Raw genomic sequence first — 20,462 nt, 5'->3', positions numbered from 1 at the left:
ATTAAATCATAATAGCTGAAGAAACTGATTTCTGACTTCCTAAACAGGCTTGCGTGATTGTTCTCCTCATTTCCTGCCCAGCTTCCCATTCTCTGATCTTACACGCTGTCATTTCCTTTTTTTTTTTTCTGTTTGTTTGTTTGCATTAGGGTTTTATTTTGTGTGATCATCATTGTGTTGACCAATTCTGGGAAGAATTCATGACTGCCAGTTTTGTGCTGCGGGGGTTTTGAGATGGTGAAATGTTGGTGTGGAGTTTGTGCTGCCCTCCCCTGGCCCATCACAAAATTCCCAAAACAAAGAGCAAAAACTTCTCAGTTTATAAATTTTATTAGCTGGAGAGTGTACACAGTACTTACAATTGCATCTATTAAAGACCAAAATACACCTGAAAAAATGCATCATATAAAAAAAATTAAAAACTGTGAACTATGTACAAACTTTGCCTGACGTTACGTTAAGCTCAGGACCCTCCCACAAAGAAAAGTTGATTTTTCAGCTCTTTTTAACATGCATTTAGCATCACTTGAGGACCATTTTCTTCCAAATCCTGATCTTTACACTCCTAAAAATCTGGGTTTTGATGGGTTTGATGCTTCACTGCTCTGGGTCAATCAAACACATTTTTCCCCAAACTTCTTCTTTCATCCTTACTCCAAAAGTGAAATTTAGAATGTTAAACTCACTCCTAAAGTGAAGTTTTTACTCAAGTGTAGCCAATCTATAAAGAATTTTAATTACTAGGGAGGTTTGAACTGGACATTTCTCCAGTTTTCACAGATTTGCCTGGAAAATAAAGCAAATATTTTTGGTACCGTGGTGTTGACTGCTGGCTCCAACCTCACCAAATAAACACAACTTTCAGCAGTGATACACAGAACACAAAACAAATTAAAAAAAAATAATAGGAGCACTTGGGCTTTCACATCACTATTTAAAATATTAACAGTAAGACTTTCTAGAACACAAATCCATATTTCTTCACACACAACCTACAACAGCAGATCAGAGAACCTAGATATGAAGGGATATTGGGAAAAAAAGTTTACAAGTTCTTTAAGAAAAGTAAATTATTTCTTTAAAAAAATGAAACAAAATCTATGTCAGAGCAACAATCTTGCTTCCTGAATTTCCAGCTCTCAAAAAGATGTTTCAGGGCAGATTTAGCATCAACTGAAGAGCAAAAAATATCATGGAGAGGGTTTTACTCCAGCAAATATTCCACCAACAAAATGTACAGATGCTCAAAAAAAATATTTACAGTAATGCTGCAAATTCAACTAAAATCCCTTAAGGAGAGCCCAGGAAGTGCTGGGTGAGCTTCAGGTGCCAGCTGAGCAAAACCAGTGCTGGAACTGGGCAAGGGTTTAAGGCAGAGGCAACCAGAGGCCCTGAGGATGCCATCCATGCTAAAAACGCCCTTGGAATGATTAGAAATAAATCCTAATTAAGAGCTGTGAGCAGAGTGTCAGATTGCTCATCTGACTTGGGATGAAAACTGAAAGAAAGGAGATTTATTTGCCTGCCAGGAGCCAGGGCAGCTGCAGATGTCCCCGAGTGTCCTCACAGGAGCAGGATCACAGCAAGGAGCTCAGCTGCTTTTGGAGATCCAACCCCAAACCCCTCTGAGGCTCCTCCTGCCCTTCCCCCTGAACAGGCTCCCTCCTCCCCAGCACTGCCTGCTCACAACAAGCATCCAACTTTCCTCCTCTCTCAGGTTTAGGATTTTCATTTCATCCAAAGGAAATGGCATTTTCCACGCTCTGTTCTTTTGTATCCTCTTGATTTGTCCTCCACTTTGTCTTTAGCCATGAGCTTCCAGTAAATTGGAAATTATATTTCCTTCCATCTTTTCCCAGCTGCATTTCCTTGTCACTTCAATTCAGCACTCACTGGATTTGACACAGTCTCAGCCATCCTTGGCAGCTTTTCCTCACTCTTCAGCTGCACCTGGCCAGGTTCCCATTCACCCAGCACATTCCCAACCCCAAATTTCACTGCTGTGATCCAGTTTGAGCTACAGGACACAAAAACCTGGAAATTCTGGGACTCCAGCAGAGCAGCTGTGTAACTCATCAAGGTGAGCAGTGCACTGGTGAGAAATCACCTGTTAAATGCTTGTAACTACTGCTCCCATCACCAAAATTCAAATTATAATAGAGCAGGCTTAGAATCTAAATTAAAACTGTTCTGGGGAGATGCTCAGACAAAGCCAGCTGTAGGTCATGGGAAAATCCTATTTTTTAATAATGTAAGTATTGCTCCTTTGCTAAGTGCCACTTCTGTTTGGTTTTTAAGAGCTTAATTTATAAAAAGCATGAAAGGTTCAGTATCTGCTGAGTCCTTCAGGGAGCTCAGGCTGAGCTGCCCCAGCTGCTGCTGTCCTGAATCATCCCTTGGAATTGCAGAAATGATTTAGGCACCAGAAACTCCATCCCAGCCACGGCCAAGTGCCACCTCTGTGACACTGAGGGCTCCACATCTCTTGGAGGAACCATGGATTTCACTGGCAGGTGAGAAAAATAAAATAAAAAATAAAAAAAAAATCCTTTGGAAGAGAGTCACTGAAAAGTTTCAATCCTTTCTACACTCGCATCCAGTTTTCTTCCAAAGCAAAAGGACTGGCAATGAACATCCAAACCCAGCCAGAGACTGATTCACTGACCCAATCCCCCCCACATCTCCCTCTCCCACCCCACTTGCAACAGAGACACAACACATCAAGTCCTGCAGGAATCTTGACTATTTCTAGCATTGATTGGATGGCTGAACCTTTCCCAGAGAAGAGCTTCTTTACACATTTACAGGGTGGAATTGAAAAGAATCCCCTTCAGTTTCTGCCAGGGCCAGAAGTGCAACAGCAATGCCCAGCTCAGGGAAAACCCAGTCCAGAGGGGTGAGGAGTGGATGGAATAACAAATCTCAAGCCCAGCCCTGCTCAGTGCTGCTGGAGGAGCTGGAATCTGTCCCTGGACAGGGCTGAGCTGCACCAGCCACAGGGACTGAGGTGGGAAAATGAGGAAAAACCAGAGATGAGCACTCGCACTCTGAATTCCCTGTGCTGGATCAGGAGAGGGCACCAAGGAGGTCTGAAAGGTTCTGGTGGAAGAGTTGAAACCTCAAGCACGTCCTCAACACGTGGTGCTTGCTCTGGGGAAAAGGACAGGCTGTGGCATGGAGATTGTCCCACTCCAAGGGTCACTGGGCACTCTGGGCAGGCTGGCAGGAGGGATGGGAATTCCCTTCAGGTGTTTTGCCCTGGAAGCAGGGGTTAGGAGACCCTGATCATCTGTGTCATTGCTTCTTCATTGCTTTGAGATGGATCCTGCAGACACAAAAGGGTGGAAATTTCACATTTTTCCATGAAGCAGAGAGACCCACACACAACCATCAGGAGGAGACACTCCTGCAGTTCCCGGGAGCCCCAAAACTGTCCTGGTTTTCCTGGGTTTTACAGGCCACAAAAATCCTAAATACCTTCCAGGAATTTGTTGTTTCTGGTATTTAGGACCAGTACTTAGGAATGATTTTGGTTCAAAATAAGAAACACTCCCTAAGGGCACAGGACTGCTCTAAAGCACTGAGCAACCACAGAACCTGTTCATTCTACTCCATTAAGTCCCCTCCTTTGAAAAATGCCTTGCACCTTTTATGCAAATCAAGATGCAGCTAAGAATCAGATATTCCCATTTTTTAATTTTCCATCAGATGCAAAGATAAGGAGTCTCTACCTTTAATTGATGTCCTGAAAGAACAGCCCAGTCCCCAGGCAGAAAGGCTGTTTTACAAACACACGATGTTTGTGTGCATTTATCCTAAGAACTACAAAGTGAACACACTTCTATCCACATTACTGTCATTTGATTCCTCAGGGCAAACATCCCTTGCTCTCCACAAGCAGTGACAGGAGGGTTTATTCCCAGGTTTTATTTATTTTATGCTTGGAATAAATCTAAAGGCAGGGAGGGCCAAGGGGCAGCAGATAAAATATTCAGAGGGAGGGAGGGACAAGCAGCAAAGCCCAAAACCCCAAACAAAGCAGCACAGACACCTCTGGTGTGTGTCCTGAAGGGTTAAACAGGGGATTTGCCCCCAGCCCCACTCACCTGCATGTGAGGGCTGTCCTTTTCCTTGGGGGAGAAGAAGCGCCCGCCCTCTCCGCGTTTCCTGGCCATGGCGTGCCGGTGCCGCGACTCGTGCAGGTATTTCTGCAGGGAGGGAGGGAGGGAGAGCAGCTCAGGGAGAGCCACTCCTCCCATCCCATCCCATCCCATCCCTGCCTTCCCAGGGGAAATTCCAGTCCCCATCCATCCATCCTCTGCCCCACAACCCTGCCAGTCACTGCCTTCCCAGAGGAAATTCCCAGTCATGGGTTTTCCAGGGGAAATTCCAATCCACATCTGTCCTCTGCCTTACATATTTCCAGTCTCTGCTTTCCCAGAGGAAATTCCCAGTCCCCCTCCATCCATCCATCCATCCATCCATCCATCCATCCAATTATCCATCCATCCAATTATCCATCCATCCAATTATCCATCCATCCATCCATCCATCCATCCATCCATCCATCCATCCATCCATCCATCCAATTATCCATCCAATTATCCATCCATCCAATTATCCATCCATCCATCCATCCATCCATCCATCCATCCCCCTACATATTCCCAGTCACTGCTTTCTTTTCCAGGGCAAATTCCCAGTCCCCATCCATCCCCCACCCCACAGACTCCCAGTCACTGCTTTCCCCAGAAGAAATTCCCAGTCACTGCTTTCCCAGAGGAAATTCCCAGTCCCCATCCATCTTCTATCCCACAGATTCCCAGTCATTGCCTTCCTAGAAGAAATTCCCAGTCACTGCCTCCCCAAAGGAAATTCCAGTCCCCATCCAGCCCCTGCCCCACAGACACTGTGCTGACAATCAGTACATGCTCACACACACCTCCAAACACTCCCAAAACCCAAAATAAGCAAAGCACTTAAAAATTTACTCTGATGCAGCACATCAACAACCAAACCACTGTAAAACAGAGGAACACCAAGATTCCAACCCTCATTTTGCAGCCCAGCTGGGATTCTGTGCCTTTGCCACAGAGCAATTTTGTGTTGAATCTGAGTTTTATCCTCACCCTTCTCTCTTTGGGGATTTTTCCCTCTGCTTCCAGCTTGGCCCGTGCCTGCCTCCTCTTCAGGATGCGGTGGTACTGCTTGGCATTGACGTACAGGGGCTCCTCTTCCAGCATCTCTGCTCCAGGCAAGGGGATCCTCTGGATGGCTGGGACTGAGCCAGCCCCAGGCACCATCTGTACACACAGGGGGGTTTAGTGCTTGCAGCTCAGCACACAAACTCAACAAAAAATGGCATTCAAAAGCTCAATATTGAAATAGAATGTGGGTGTTGCTCGGGTAATGCGGCTGCTTAAATGAAAAGGAGCAATGAAGCTGCTCTCAAACTGCAAATACACCTAAAACCAATCTAAACCTATGCAAAACCAATCCAAACCTATGCAAAACCAATCCAAACCTATGCAAAACCAATCCAAACCTATGCAAAACCAATCCAAACCTATGCAAAACCAACCCACACCAACAATTCCTCATCAGTCCTGCTGGCTTTTCCTGATAAAGTGTGGTGATGTTCACAGGGGTCCCAGGATGAGGGAAGAGATGAGAGTCTTGACTCCATGTTTCAGAAGGATGGTATATTATATTATATTATATTATATTATATTATATTATATTATATTATATTATATTATATTATATTATAATTATATTAATATTAAAACTATACTAAAAGAATAGAAGAAAGGATTTCATCAGAAGGCTTGAAAGGAATGGAATGATAATAAAATCTTGTGTCTGACCAGAGTCTGAGCCAGCTGGGCTGTGACTGGCCATTAATTGAAAACAACCACATGAGACCAATCACAGATGCACCTGTTGCATTCCACAGCAGCAGATAACCATTGTTTACATTTTGTTCCTGAAGCCTCTCAGCTTCTTAAGAGAAATAATCCTAGCAAAAGGATTTTTCATAAAATGTGTCTGTGATAATAAAGGTAACATTTCAATACAATTCCTTGTGTTGCTGCTTCTTGGACCATTAAACAAACAGGACATGGCTGGTGCTTCCCTTTCTTTTGGGTATCTTTTATTTCAATGATTTCATTTCAGAGCATCACTGCAGAGCTGCTGACATCTAGTGGGGGCCAGCAACATTCAAGAGGTTCACACCACAAAGAAACAGGAACTGGCAGGAAAAACCTCTATAAATGATGGAAACAAATCCTAAGGGATCCTCAAGAAAATCAGAAGTGAATAAATATATTTAAACCTTTGCTCATCAGCTCACAGCTCAGTTTGGATTTCAGTTTCTACATTTCTGAGCTGCTGTGGGAGAAAGTCCAGAGCAAAGATCACAGCAGGATCCAGTCCTTTGGAGCTGAAAACTTTTGTTGTTTAAACTTTAAACTAATGGAACTTACAGAGAGGACTGAGCATGGTATCTCAATCTCAGACAAAAGTTTATCACAGAACCAGGGAATCACAGGATGGTTTGGGGTGGAAGGGATCTTTAGGATCCCCCAATTCCAACCTTCAGGGACACTTTTCACTCTCCCAGGGTGCTCCAGGCAGGGATGGAGCAGCCACAGCTGCTCTGGGGTCCTCAGGACCTCCCCACCCTGCAGGGAGAAATTCCTCCCCAACATCCCACCCACCCCTGCCCTCCTTCCCCTTCAAGCCATTCCCACTACCCCATCCCTACCCTTGTGAAAAGATTTGAGTACAAAACACCTCAAAGCTCAGCCTGCAGAGGCAGCAGTGGGGATTTCACACCTACCATGACCATTCCCCCTGAATTGACCACGTTGCCAGCCACTGGCAGTGTCACTGTCACCGTCCCCTGGCCACTGCTGGTGGTGTTGGTGTTGGCTCCTGTCTGGACAATCTGGGCTCCAGCCAGGCTGGCTGCAGGAATGGTGATCATGCCTGTAACAGGGACTGTAACTTTAAGGAAGTAGAAAACAAAAGGAAAGGGAAAAAAAAAAAAAAAAAAGAAAAAAAAGAGAGAGAGAGAGGAAAAAAGAAACAGAAACACGCACACAAAAAGAAGGGAACAGCATTAGTCCCACTTCTGTGTTTTACTCATTCATCCTTCCAAATCATGCAGAGAGTCAGGAAAGTGCTACAGTGAGGGATTAAATTCCATCAGAATTCCATCAGGTTTTTGCATTTGTAACCTCACTGTGAGTAACCACGTACTCTTGAGGTGGAAAAGCAAAATTCAGGGGTTTTATTCTACCAGGCCTTGCCAGAGACAAGGAGATTTTCTGTTTCTGGAGTGAATTCCTGCAGAGCACACAAACACCTCAATAAATAAAAAGCCTCTCCAGGAGGTGCCCTGGCTCCTCCCAGCCCTCCTACCTTGCTGCAGGATGGTGCCATCAGCATTCACAGGCTGGTACACGATGGTCTGGCCCTCAGCAGCCTGGGCAACCTGCTGGCCTTGCACTGCAATCTGCTGCTGGGTCTGAACACAACAAAGAGCACAAAAACGTCACTAATTGCCTATTTTTCCCAGTGTTTACAATTCCTGAATGAACACATGGTGCTTGAGGTGTTCCAGGTGTCTATTTCTGCTGCCTCATTAGCAGCAGTAAGAAACAGGCTGGAGCACAGAGCAAACACCTGGAGATCAAACACCTGAAGCACATGTAAGATGCATTTTTCAACAGTTCAATAATGAAAAAAACCCCAAATTCTAAGTTTCCTGACTCACTATGAAGATGTGAAAAGAAGAACTGTTCTGCTCCAAAATTTAATTTTGGTCCTAACTCAAAGCATCAGCAGAAACCCCAGGTGTGACTGGACTACTGCACACAATGGCCCAAGTATGGAATTAGCAATGCTTCATGTTTTCAAAATTCAACAGAGAGACAAAAACGACCACGAACCAATAAAATACAGAAACACGATGGAGAAAAACATGCAATCTGATTTTTCTGCCCCAGAGTCATGTATGAAACACTACAGAAACATGACACTTATTCTCAAGTTCTCCTCAATATTAATAATTCCTTTTTTTTTTTACTTAACCACATCTTTAAAAGTTTCTCTTCCTGTTCCTCTGCAGAAAAGCCTTTCATGCTGGTGCAGTTACCTGTGTCTGGCCAGCAGTAACTGCAGTCTGGGGCTGCTGTATAATGATCTGCTGGGTCTGGCCCTGCTGCCCCTGTACCTGCACAGCCTGCCCACCTTGAATCTGAATCTGACCTGGCTGGACCAACTGAATCTGTGGAAGAAAGAGTCAGAAAGGAACATTAACTATGCCTCTGATTTCTCCCTCCTCAGCCTCAGCATGACCAAGTCATCTCTGAGGGTGATTTGCTGTTGCACAGAAAAAGGAAGCAGGGAGTCTTCTCTTTTTCCAGTTGAGAATGAGGAGTTTGAATGGATTGCCACACAGGGCAGAGGGAGCAGAGTGCTGTGTCACCGTGCTCCAGCAGCTCTGCACTGCTTGCACAATAAATCACCCAGGAGAAATCAATTATTCACATCCACTGGGAACAAACAGGCAGGTGGAAGAGGAGGACTAAGATTTAAGACATCTGAGGGGTGTTCATTATCCAGCACTCAGAAGTGTTTCTGGGATTTATAAAGTTGTCCTCAGCTTTGCACAGTCTTTCCACCACTGTGGAACATTCTTAGATTGAAAAAGAAGAGCTGGAATATGGTTTGAAGTTTGTGTTTAAAAACACAGTTATGGACTTTCCTCCACCAACCAGACTGAGAAAACCTCATACAAATTACAGTGGTTTGCAACAAAGGAAATGTTAAATAAACCTCTCAAAACACCAAGACATCATTTGCCTTCCTGGACTGTGCTGGGTTCCTAAATCATCAGGGCACTTTCATTATGCCATGGTCACAGTTCTTCTCTTTGCTTTTCAGCAACACTTCAACCACCTCCTTAAATTTACCAACTGTCTTTTAAACAAGTAATTACTTCCAAAAAATTCAATTTTCTGTACCTCCTTCACTATTGCCTTCTGTGCAACAGGGATGTTTAAATCCCCCTTCAGCCATCACACATTAGAGGGGCTCAAGCACAAATTACCTTCTAAAAGCTTTCTTAAATATTTTTTTTTTTAAATCCTCTTTCTAAGCCATAAATTGAACCGGCACCAGATTCTCAACTACATTGCAAGGGCCAGATAAAATATCCCAAGAGACAAAAATCCTGCTCTGTGGGAAGGTATCCCACATGACAGATATCCCTATTCCCATAGGAAAGTATCCCTCCTATGGCAGGAAGGTGCAACTGGATGAGCTTCAAGATCTCACCCAACTCAAATCATTCCATGATGAAAAACCCCAAACCAACCCAGCTGTGTTTTAGCACTGACCTAAAATCTTTGCACCAAGCCACAAACCATAAAAACTGAGCTCATAAAGGACTTCCGCTCATTCCCACTGTGCCAGAGCCACCAAGCACCACCTCAGCCTGCTTTTGCTCAACAAAAACCCTGCTCTGTGGGAAGGTATCCCACATCATAGGTACCCTTATCACAGGTATCCTTATCAGAGGTACCCCTATCCCCACAGGAAGGTGTCCCTGCCTATGCCAGGAAGGTGCAACTGGATGAGCTTTAAGATCCCATCCAACCCAAATCATTCCATGATGAAAAACCCCAAACCAACCCAGCTGTGTTTCAGCACTAAAATCTTTGCACCAGGCCATAACAAACCAGTTCATAAAGGACTTTTACTCATTGCCACTGTCCCAGAGGCACCCAGCACCAGCTCAGGCTGGGTTTGGGGTGCTGAGCAGAGCCCTGTGTGGCAGTGGCAGCACCCCAGAGCTGTGCAGTGTCCCCAGGTGTCTCACCTGCTGCAGGCCCTGTGTGCCAGACACGGGCACCTGCATGATGGTCTGGCCCTGGCCCCCGGGCACGGCCTGCACCATGATGGGCTGGCCCGTGGAGGTGATGAGCTGCCCCCCGCTCACCTGCACCATCAGAGGCTGCCCCTGCACCTGCAACAACAAAACAACAATGAAAAACCCACCAGAGCTGCCCCAGAGCCCAGCCCTGCCCGCCCTGTCTGTGGGGAACGGGCACTGAGCTGCTTCAAACCAGCTCTGGCTTAGTGAGTTATCTGCTTCTCTTGCAGTCTGGTTGTTATAAAGCAAGAAAATCCCATTTTCCAGCCACATTTCTCATGCACAGCCCAAGAGCAAAGTGGGATAAAAAACTTCATTATTCACCTCATAACTACTGAATCTTAGTTGAGGTTCCTATTGAGATTTGTTAGGTTTTCTAGTTGAGGTTCCTATTGAGAGAACTCTTCTGACATGGAGGTTCTGAGGTGGCTCTCTTCAATTTTATGCCTACAACATTCTCATTTTCCAAACTGACACGGATGGAGCATGGGATGTGCTGGAGAAGAAATTCTCCATGGTTATTGAGGCAAATTGTAACTGGAGCAACACAAAATGGAGTTCAGGGAGGAAAAATCAAAGTGGATGGGCAGCAGCCACTTCTGGGCCTAAAAAGGTTTAGATTGGATAAATATAAATATAAATATAAATATAAATATAAATATAAATATAAATATAAATATAAATATAAATATAAATATAAATATAAATATAAATATAAATGTCCAAGGCCAGGCTGGACAGGGTTTGGAGCACCCTGGGGTAGGGGAAGGTGTTGAGGTGGGAACTGGGTGAGCTTTAAGCTCCCTTCCCACCCAAACCACTCTGGGATTCTGAGGTAACTTCGGGCTGAGAATCTCTGGACTCTTGGACCTGGTCTCTCTCTGGCCACTGGGAAAAAGGCCCATGAAAACAAAAAAACGGGGAAAACCTCTCTGTTTGAACCCTCTCACCTGCCAAGCCCCCAAATTCCCCACACACATCTTGGAAAATACTCTACCTCCACAGCCTAAATGCAAAATGAATCTCATGAACTCGGGGATCACAAAATCTGATTTGTTTAGGAACAAGAACATCACAATGTGGTAAAGCCACCAAAGTTTCACACCCCAGAGGGTGAGGAGCCAAATCCTGCCCTGGGAATTGGAGTTTGCAGGTCCCCACTCTGTCCCTCAGCCTGTCCCTGTCCCATCCAAAGCCCTCAGCCCCTGGGCTGGGTCACACAGGGAGGAGCATGCTCAGGTCAGCACAGAGAAGCACAGGCAGCAGCACAATGTCCAAGAAGCAGAAAGGAAAACAAGAGACATTCCAGGATTTTTGTTAATGAATCACAGCAAGGCAAACTAGGAAAAAAAAAAAAAAAAAAAAAAGGTGGGAAGAACATAACAACAACCAGAGGTCCCAGTGAGCCCAGCAATCCAAGTGAGGCAGCATCTGAGAGTTGAACTCTGAACATAAAAAATGCTGTGTTGATTCTGCAGCTGGCAGGGCCATCCCAGCCCCTTGGAACCACCCTGCTCTGAAGAATCACAAACCAAACAAAACCAAAATCCTGAGTGCAAAACTGCCACAGCTGCCCAGGGTCTGTCAACTGCTCTACAAAGAGCTCCTGGAAAGCCTGGGTGAGTTAAGGAAGACACTTCACACTGAAAGCAATTTCTTTCCAAGCTGGGATGTATTTGCTGTATGGCTCCTGGATTATTCACAGGTAAATAAGAAATTGGATCTCTCAGTGCCACAGAGGCCAATGTTGTCCCCAGGTGCCCTCTGAGTCCCAGCTGAGAAGGTTCCACTGTCCAAGCTCAGCTCTGGCACCAGCTCTGTGTGGTGAAGGCAGAGCCCTCCTCAGGGAAGAGCTCAGAACCTTCATTTCCTCGGAATTACAGGAAATCTTTGGGTTTTATCCCAACTGCTCCTTCCTCATTTTGCTGTTTAGAACTTTAAAATCTCCCTGGACTTTATTCCTGCCATGCACCAGTGGGAACAGCTCCAATGCCAAGCCCAGAGGCAGCACCCAGCAGAAATTCCTGCTCCACATCCCCCTGCCCCTCCTGGAAGCCCTGGGAAAACACAGCATTAGATATGTGCTGCTGGGGAGGGGCATGCAGTGCTCAGAAACACAATCAGAGAGGTCACCACTACCTGGAGGGTCTGGACTTGCTGGCCTGAGGCCGATGCCACCTGGGCCTCAGTCTGCAGCTGGACAGCTGTGACACCTCCCTGCTGATGGGAACAGGAACAGGGAGAGCTTGAAACATGGAAATGCACAACACACTGCTGCCACAGGGGAGGGGATCACACACACTGCTCCAGGAACACCAGGAATGGGAGTTTTAGCAAAACTCAGGATGGAGTTCCCTGGAACTGCACTGCCAGGTTCAATATTCCAACTCACAGGGAACAGGACAGGGCATTTTGCAGGATTTCAAGCTCAATTTCAGGGGTTTAGTTTTGAAGTTTCAGGCTTCAATATTCCAACTGACAGGGAACAGCATGGGTCATTTTACAGAATTTCAAACTCAGTTTCAGGGGTTTAGTTTTGAAACTTCAGGTTCAATATTCCAACTCACAGGGAACAGGACAGGTGATTTTGCAGGATTTCAAGCTCAGTTTCAGGGGTTCAGTTTTGAAACTTCAGGTTCAATATTCCAACTCACAGGGAACAGGACAGGGCATTTTGCAGGATTTCAAGCTCAGTTTCAGGGGTTTAGTTTTGAAGTTCCAGGTTTAAATATTCCAATAACAGGGAACAGGGCAGGTGATTTTGCAGGATTTCAAGCACAGTTTCAGGGGTTTAGTTTTGAGGTTTCAGGTTTAAATATTCCAACTCACAGGAATTGGTGATTTTGGGCAGGTGATTTTGTAGGATTTCAAGCTCAGTTTCAGGGTTTCAGTCTGCTCACTGCCCAGGTTTTGGCACAGTGAAAGGTTCCAGATTTTGGGCACACTTGTTTGTCCCAACAAAGCCCTTCCTGAGCTCATCTCTGCCACCCCTGTGTTGGTGGCTGCCCACCAGTGACCCTGAGGGACAGTCTGGAGGCTGCAGGAGCAGTCAGAGCTAAAAGCCTTTTCTATCTTTAGCCTCTTAGCAAAGAGTCCCAAAATAATCCCAGTAACTGTGTTAGCATGGGGAGATGGAGGACAGCTCCCTCCCAAGTGCTGTAACAGCCTGGTAAAACAACTGATTTTAGCAAAATGTTCCACATCAGACACAGGCTTTAAGAAGTTGTACTGAAAATGAAAGCCAAGAGTTGTGTTTATCTCCTTTTCACCTAGAAAATGTCAATAAACCAATTATATCTTTGGTTATCTGCTGCAAACAGCTATTTCAGATAATCCTTAATATAAAATGTCTTAATCTCAAGTGCAATCTTGTTCTGGCTGGAAAAATCAACTCCAGCTAAACCCAGGGGAAGGATTTGGTCCCTCCTGAGGACAAAGCAAAGCAGAGCTCCCTGAAAACATCATCCAGTGGCTCTGCCCTTTGCATGGCAAACTACCAAACCTCCCCAAACTAGAGCAGAAGGTGCAAGAAAAATTCAGCAGCAGCTGGCAAAACACCCCCACATCTGGATATGGAAAGCTGAACAGCCAAAATCAGTAAACCCTCCAAACTCAGCCCTGGTGTTTCCACACTGAAATGTGAATTTCTTTGTGAGATAGATGAGTTCATCCAAAGCTCCTTGGTTGGTTGAATTCCTGTTCTGTGTTTGTTTTGATCCACCTGTTGTTCTGAAACAAAGAATCTCTATAAATGTTCATTTGATAAAGCTGGAGGAAACCTCTGTGGGCTTGAACAAAACCTATTTCAACTTTGGGGGAATTTTTCTTGTGGACAACTGATTGTTCCTGTTAATATTCTGTGTCCTCCATTTTCAGAGATGTGTTAATATATTTTTATATTTTACTTTCCCCATGTCACTACCGGTTTACAAACTTCCTGCTACACTCAAATTTGGTCACTTGTACACCTGCATTTTCATTTTAATTTTATATACATTTTTGTATTTAAAGAAAATTTTATAATTTTTATTTCATTTTAAATATATATATTTACTTTTAATATTTAATTTTAAATAAATATATATTATATGATTTTAATATTTAATTTTTAAAACCACATTTACTCTGACTTCCAGGCAGATGCCATCAGTGACAGAAGTCAGGTGAGCAGGTACCCAGGAGGATCAGGATTGTGCTGCTGAAACCAAGTTCTTTCCAAGCTGGGATGTATTTGCTGTTTGGATCCACATGGCTCCTGGGTTACTCACAGGTAAATAAGAAATTGGATCTCTCAGCGCCACAGAGGCCATTGCTGTCCCCAGGTGCCCTTTCACTCCCAGCTGAGAATGTTCCACTGTCCAAGCTCAGGCTCTGGCACCACCTCCCCTCAGGGAACAGTTCAGATCCCTCATTTCCTTGGAATTACAGGAAATCTTTGGTGTTTATCCCAACTGTTCCATCTTAGGGGTGCACAGGACTCCCCCATTCCCCCATTCCATACCTGCTGCTGGATCTGCCCTGCCTGCACCACGATCTGCTCCGTGGAGCTGCTGCTGTTGGCTGTGTACTGCTCCATGGTGCCTCAGCCCTGCAGGGAAAACAAAAATCAGGTGATCTGCTGTCCCCAGGCCTGGCAATCCCCACTGTCCCCAGGCCTGGCAATCCCCACTGTCCCCAGGTTTGGCAATTCCTGATGTCCCCAGGCCTGGCAATCCCTGCTGTCCCCAGCAGCTGCCAAGCCAAGCAAACCAGGAGCTGCCCCAGGGATTTTCTGTTGCTCCATCTCAGCAATAAACAGAAGAAACCCTTCAGGCCCATCCAACCTGAGGGAGCAGCAAAACCACCTCAATTCTGGCCCAAATTTCATGGATTTCACCAGTTCTGTGAGTCTGCACAGCCTGGTGCCCACACGGGGAGTGGCACTGCTGGGAAAGCTCAGGAAATGCAAAACCTCCAGGTGTGAAATTGAACTGCACCTCAAGAATTCAGCAGAGCTGTGAAGGTTTCTCTCCTTGTTGTTGTTTTTCTGCCCTCTCCTGCTCTCATGGGATGGTTTGGGTGGGAAGGGGCATGGGCAGGGACATCTTCCACCATGCCAACCTGGCCTTGGACATTTCCAGGGATCCAGGGGCAGCCACAGCTCCTAATCCTCACCTTCACAGGGAGGAATTTCTTCTCTAAACAAATATTTCTATACTCAAATACATCCTTCATGGATTTTGGGAAGCAGATTTCCCAGCACCTCCATCCTCTCACTGCCCCTCATTTCTTGGCCCTTTCCCTGCACACATATGTGCTGAAATAAAACATCTTTTCCCTGCCACTGCTTCTCTCCTCACTGGCCCAACAGCAGCAGAATTCCTGCCTTAGTGAGGTGTTTGATTTATGCCACGACTGAACAAGGTCCTGCTACACTGCTGAATGAAACCACAGCCGGGAACTTTAATTTTCCAAGGCTAAAGCAACAAAACCTCTGGCCCCCTCCATTTTTCAAGGAATGCTGACAGGATTAAGTCACAGACTCTCTGTACCCGTTGCTGTGGTTACTGCTGCTGTTTGAGTCCCATCCTTTGCCCATTTCCTGAGACTTTTTCAAAGCCAGAGTAAAAGAAGATAGAATATTCTTTCTGAAAATGCTGCTGTCAGGTTCCCATTTCAATTTCACACTGGATTCTTCATTTCTGCTCTAAATTAATTTTTTTTAATTAAAACATTAACTGTTCCATAATCCCAACACTCTGCAGCAGCTGCCTGAAGTTCTGGACAAGGTTTTGGATCCTCACCATCCAAGGGATTATCTCATCCCATTCGTTAAACACAGAGCAGCCAAATTAAATATTAATGATCAGGGATCAATCAATGGCAGAGGATGGATGGCAGCTCCTCCCCCAGTGAACTCATGGGCAGCTCGTCCTCACCAGGAATGCTCTGGGAACCAGGGAGTGTTGCAGTCCCAGCAGCAGAGATATATATGTAATTATGCATTAAATATATAAAAATAATTATACATAAATATATAAAAATATATTATATATAAAGACATATTTATGGACATAATATATAAATATATATATATTTTACATAACTAATATATATACAACCAACCCACACCAAGAGCGAACCAGTGCCACGAACAGCCCGAGAGCTCCGGAGCATCGCTCGAGCCGTGTCCCCGAGCTCCGTTCCGCGGGATCCACCGCTCCCGGGACACCGCACGCCCACACCGGAGCGGGATTTGGGATTTAACACGGGGGCGGGCGGAGCACGACATGCGGAGCCCGGGCTGTGGAAGCCAGGGATGAGCCGGGGCTGTTGTGGCACTGCGGGAAGCCCCGGCCCGGGGCTCTCCCGGTGTGCTCGAGCCCCCGGCCCTGCCGCCGGACACATCAGGGCAGCAGCACCGCGCACACCGGCACCGGACGGGGGAGGCTCCCGGGGCGGAGCGCGCCGGGGGAACAGGCCGGGCCCCCCTGCGGCGCCGGGCCCCGCGCCCCCCGCCCGGCCGCGGAGTACCCGACCCCGCTGCTCGCGGCCCCGCTCGCCCCGCGGCCCCGGCGCGGCCGCACCGAGCCCGGCCCCGGTTCCCCCCTCAGCCCCTGAGTGGCCGCGGCCCCGCCAATCCCGGCGCGCGGGGGCTCCATATTGGCCGCTCGCGCTCACCGTGCCGCGCTGCCCGGTCCGCGCCCCGCGCTGATTGGCTCCGCCGCGGGGCCCCGAAACCCAATCAGCGCCCGCACTCGCCCGCCGCGCAAAATGGCGCCCAACCGCGGACAAAGGGGGCGAGGGGCGGGGCCCCGCCCGGCCGCGGCCGCCCAACCGCGCGCCTCGCCCTGCCCGCCGCCGCTGCGCCTGCGCGGGGACCGTGGCGCGCGCGCGCGCGGGGCGGGCCACGCCCAGCTCTAAGCTCCGCCCCCTGCCCGGAATGTTCTGGGCTGGGACCGTGGAGCGGGTCCGCCCGCGCGCGCCGCCGCCATGTTGTGTGGGGCGGGGCTGCCATGTTGTGTGCGGCAATACCCCCGTGTTGTGTGAGGCGATACCGCCGTGTTGTGTGCGGCAATACCCCCGTGTTGTGTGAGGCGATACCGCCGCGTGGGCTGAGAAGGATCCGCCAACTCTCCGGCGAGGCGGATCCGCCATTTCGCCGTGAGGCGGAGCCGCTGAGGCTGAGGCGGTACCGCCAATGTCCCCCTGAGGCGGAGCCGCCGTGCCGGCTGAGGCGGGGCGCTGTGGCCGTGAGGCGGGGCCGCCCTTGCGGCTCGGCCGGAGCGATGTGGGCGGCGCTGGGCAGGCTCGGCGTGGCGCAGGCCGTGGGCCCGGCCCGGTTGATCGCTGTGCGCCCCGCGGGTGCGGCGGCCGAGTGGCGCTGAGGGGGGGGAGGGGAAGGAGGAGGAGGAGGGTGATGATGGTGATGAGGGTGATGAGAAGGAGGGCGGCAGCCTGGGGGTGCTCATTGTGCGGTGACCCAGGGCTGGGGCCTCCTCCCGGGCCGGAGCTGTAGGCGCAGGGGGACCGGGCCAGAGGCACCGGCATCTGTCATAGACGTCCCGCTGTCACAGATCAGTTAGGCTTAGTCTCGCCCCCTCTAACACACTCTTACTGCCTAGCTTGAGGTTCCTAATAATTGTTTTTCTCTCATCTTTCCAGCCGCAGGAGCCTTCTCCATACCCCACGTTACCATGGCCACCCACTTGTCTAAGGATCAGGAGAGAGTGCGTAGGAAATGGGTTACATGGGATATTATTGTCTGTGCAAAGAGGCTTTCCTCTCATTACAGCCCTGACAGCACGGCAGTGGCTGCATCCTGCAGCTTCTGAGAGCTGCCAGTGCTGAAATCCGTGTGCTTTTTGTGTGTAATGTCAGTGGGGCAGGTGCTGTGCAGCAGCACAGAGCTCACCTGCCTGCCTGAGCACCTCGGTGCTGCTGGAGGGGTTTCACTAATCCAGCTGTGCTCCCTGTCACATAATTACCCTTTTAAGCTTTGATTTTGTAAGATTACCTGCTGAGCTGGCACATGATGCTCATAAATTATCTTGTTGAGGAGGTGTAGTGGGTTTGTAATTCTGTGTACGGGGTGTGTAATTCTCTGTAGTGGGTTTGCAATTCTCTGTAGTGGCATTGTAATTCTCTGTATTGGCATTGTAATTCGATGTATTTGGTTTGTAATTCTCTATAATGGGTTTGTTAGTCTCTGGATTGAGGTTGTAATGCTGTGAATTTGGTTTGTAGTTCTGTCTGTGGAGTTTGTAATTCCACACATGGGGTTTGTAATTCCCTCCCTTGGGTTTGTAGCCTGTGCCAGCTCAAACGCTTACACCCCACACAACAAACTCAAACCCTGCCCCTCTTGCTGCCCATTCCCTGGTTACCAGAGCCCTGTGTGCCCTCTGAGGAGGTGTTGTTGCCCTGCCCTGCAGATCAGGTGTGTCAAGGGGGACCTGTTCTCGTGCCCGAGCACGGATGCCCTGGCTCACTGCATCAGCGAGGATTGCCGCATGGGCGCCGGCATCGCCGTGCTCTTCAAGAAGAAGTTTGGAGGCGTCCAGGAGCTCCTGGATCAAAGTGAGTGGTGCCTGAAGGAGCTCCTGATTTCCAGCAGGGAGGGTGTTGGAGCTGTGTGGGGCTATGGAGTGTGGCTGTTGTAAAAACACCTTGGTTTTTGTGCTTTAGAGAAGAAGACGGGGGAGGTGGCGGTTCTGCAGAGGGATGACCGCTACATTTACTACCTGGTAAGGGCTGGGGTGGCACTGGGGCACCTCCCTGGAGCTAAACTGTCGCATTAATAGATAGGGGGGTTTTGGTTGTGTTCATGGAATCAGGGAATCACAGAATGGTGGGGTGGGAAGGGACCTTAAAGCTCATCCTGGGCAGGGACACCTTCCCCTATCCCGTCCAGCCTGGCCATGGACACCTCCAGGGATGAGACAGCCACAACTGCTCTGGGCAGCCTGTGCCAGGGCTTCACCACCCTCATAGGGAACAATTCTTTCCCAATATCCCATCTAACCCAGCTCTCTGGCAATGTGTAGCCATTCCTGTTGTCCTGTCACTCTAGGCCCTTGTGAATAAATATTCTCTGTCCTGTTGGCTCCCATCGAGCACTGGAATGTTCCTCTCAATAAGAGGTGTGTCCTTAAGCATTGTCTGTGAGGAGCAGCCAAGCTGTTGTGTGCATCTGCATTTCACCGTTACATGGACAGAGCTGGCTGCTAAATTAGAGTGTTTTAAGATGTGAAATGTTCTTTACTCAGGTCTTTCCACAGAGGCAAGTCTGGGTGTGGAGTTTTGGGATATCAAGGAATGTGTTTTGTATTTATAACAGACAGAGGTTTGCAGGGGTGATGCCCAAGGCACAGCTGAGCTTTTCCATTTTTCTGTAGATTACAAAGCAGAAGGTTTCTCACAAGCCCACCTATGAGAGCATGCAGAAGAGTTTGGAAGCCATGAGAGCTCACTGCCTGAACAACGGAGTCACCGACATCTCCATGCCCAGGTGAGGGGCTCAGCAGCTGATAGCAATGTTGGGAGTTTCATTTCTAGAAGGATGTCTGAGGGATGATCTTCTGCTGTGAAATAAGAATTCAAGCGTCCACCTCTATCCAACTCCTCTGTTCAACTGGGCAAATCTAATTTGCATTTCCCTGTGCATTTGTTTCCTTGTTCTCCCCACATTCTGTGGGTTTATGGGGAGCTGTGGCAGGGCCACCCCAAACTGCAGCTGGTTGGGCACAGCACAAGGCCCAAAGAGGCTTTTTTGGTGCTTTGTTTTCCAGGATTGGATGTGGACTCGATGGCCTGCAGTGGGAAAAGGTGTCAGCCATCCTTGAGGAGGTGTTTGAGAACACTGACATCAAGATCACAGTGTACACCCTGTGAGCAGAGCAGTCCAAGATCCCCATTTCCCCCAGTTTTGGGAGCAGAACCTGTGAACGGACAAGAGGGGACCTGTGTGTGGAGCACGTTCTGCATTTGGGTGTCACTGACTCGTGTGACAGTGACAGGGCCTTCCAGCAGCAGCAAGCTCCAGAGAAGTTCATTTGGGCTGTTAATTAGCAGGAGGCAGCGGCGCTGTGCAAAGCCTGGGGGGCTCCCGGTGTGTCCCTGCAGCCACCAGGTGTCACTGGGGCTCCACACACTGAAACGGAGCCGCTGCCCTTGGGGACTCGGGGTTTCTGTTGGGGCTGGCACCTCTGCTTCGTTCTGTTTGCCATGCCCTGCCTGGCACGGGGTCACTCACCTGTCCTCACACGTGGAACGGTTTCATTTCTCCCTTCCTGCCACAAATTGGGTTTGCTGAGGTGGTGCTCACTCAGGATCATGGTGTGATGTGAAATAAACACTGCCCTGCTGTTGGATTTATACCTGTGGCTCTTTGGGGACAGGCTGGGGGTGCAGGGAATGCTGGAGGGGGGTAAATACACCTGGTGGGTGTGTTTTATACATCTCTATAATTTATAGTCTGCAGAGCTCTGTTTGATGAGGATCCAAACAGGCTGATGTGCTCTAAAAACTCACAGGA

General features: G+C 48.1%; 2 protein-coding genes across 4 annotated transcripts; one reads left to right on the top strand and one right to left on the bottom strand.

Annotated features, from left to right (window-relative positions):
- Positions 1-311: 311 nt before the first annotated feature.
- On the bottom strand, positions 312-16,706 carry NFYA (nuclear transcription factor Y subunit alpha). 3 transcript variants are annotated; one of them, XM_059487954.1, is made up of 10 exons: positions 16,607-16,687; positions 14,448-14,534; positions 12,083-12,166; positions 9,893-10,039; positions 8,165-8,296; positions 7,429-7,534; positions 6,845-7,011; positions 5,130-5,303; positions 4,107-4,208; positions 312-3,325 (listed from the first exon to the last, which is right to left on the bottom strand). In XM_059487954.1, the coding sequence occupies exons 2-10, from the start codon at positions 14,520-14,522 to the stop codon at positions 3,272-3,274; spliced, it is 1,041 nt and encodes a 346-aa protein (XP_059343937.1). In that variant the 5' UTR covers positions 14,523-14,534; positions 16,607-16,687; the 3' UTR covers positions 312-3,271. The 3 variants fall into 3 exon arrangements, with proteins under 3 accessions (XP_059343937.1, XP_059343935.1, XP_059343936.1); XM_059487952.1 differs by lacking the exon at positions 8,165-8,296; XM_059487953.1 differs by lacking the exons at positions 8,165-8,296; positions 12,083-12,166 and having other exon boundaries at positions 16,607-16,706.
- A 484-nt stretch (positions 16,707-17,190) lies between these two features.
- OARD1 (O-acyl-ADP-ribose deacylase 1) lies at positions 17,191-20,304 on the top strand. Its single transcript, XM_059488005.1, has 6 exons — positions 17,191-17,290; positions 17,591-17,655; positions 18,361-18,505; positions 18,614-18,672; positions 19,324-19,436; positions 19,717-20,304. The coding sequence occupies exons 1-6, from the start codon at positions 17,215-17,217 to the stop codon at positions 19,817-19,819; spliced, it is 561 nt and encodes a 186-aa protein (XP_059343988.1). The 5' UTR covers positions 17,191-17,214; the 3' UTR covers positions 19,820-20,304.
- The last annotated feature ends 158 nt before the right edge of the window (positions 20,305-20,462 follow it).

The sequence above is a fragment of the Ammospiza nelsoni genome, chromosome 23 (assembly GCF_027579445.1).
Source record: "Ammospiza nelsoni isolate bAmmNel1 chromosome 23, bAmmNel1.pri, whole genome shotgun sequence".
NCBI lineage: Eukaryota > Metazoa > Chordata > Aves > Passeriformes > Passerellidae > Ammospiza > Ammospiza nelsoni.
This window is presented reverse-complemented; position numbering and strand designations above follow the sequence as displayed.

Excerpts from the sequence above, each read along its gene's own strand:
- NFYA (XM_059487954.1), bottom strand. The coding sequence starts at position 14,522 with ATGGAGCAGTACACAGCCAACAGCAGCAGCTCCACGGAGCAGATCGTG. Across the intron at positions 12,167-14,447 it reads CAGGGCAGATCCAGCAGCAG|CAGGGAGGTGTCACAGCTGT; the intron begins GTATGGAATGGG and ends TGTTCCCATCAG. Across the intron at positions 7,535-8,164 it reads TTACTGCTGGCCAGACACAG|ACCCAGCAGCAGATTGCAGT; the intron begins GTAACTGCACCA and ends TGTTGTGTTCAG.
- OARD1 (XM_059488005.1), top strand. The coding sequence starts at position 17,215 with ATGTGGGCGGCGCTGGGCAGGCTCGGCGTGGCGCAGGCCGTGGGCCCG. Across the intron at positions 17,291-17,590 it reads GATCGCTGTGCGCCCCGCGG|CCGCAGGAGCCTTCTCCATA; the intron begins GTGCGGCGGCCG and ends TCATCTTTCCAG. Across the intron at positions 18,673-19,323 it reads ACCGCTACATTTACTACCTG|ATTACAAAGCAGAAGGTTTC; the intron begins GTAAGGGCTGGG and ends ATTTTTCTGTAG.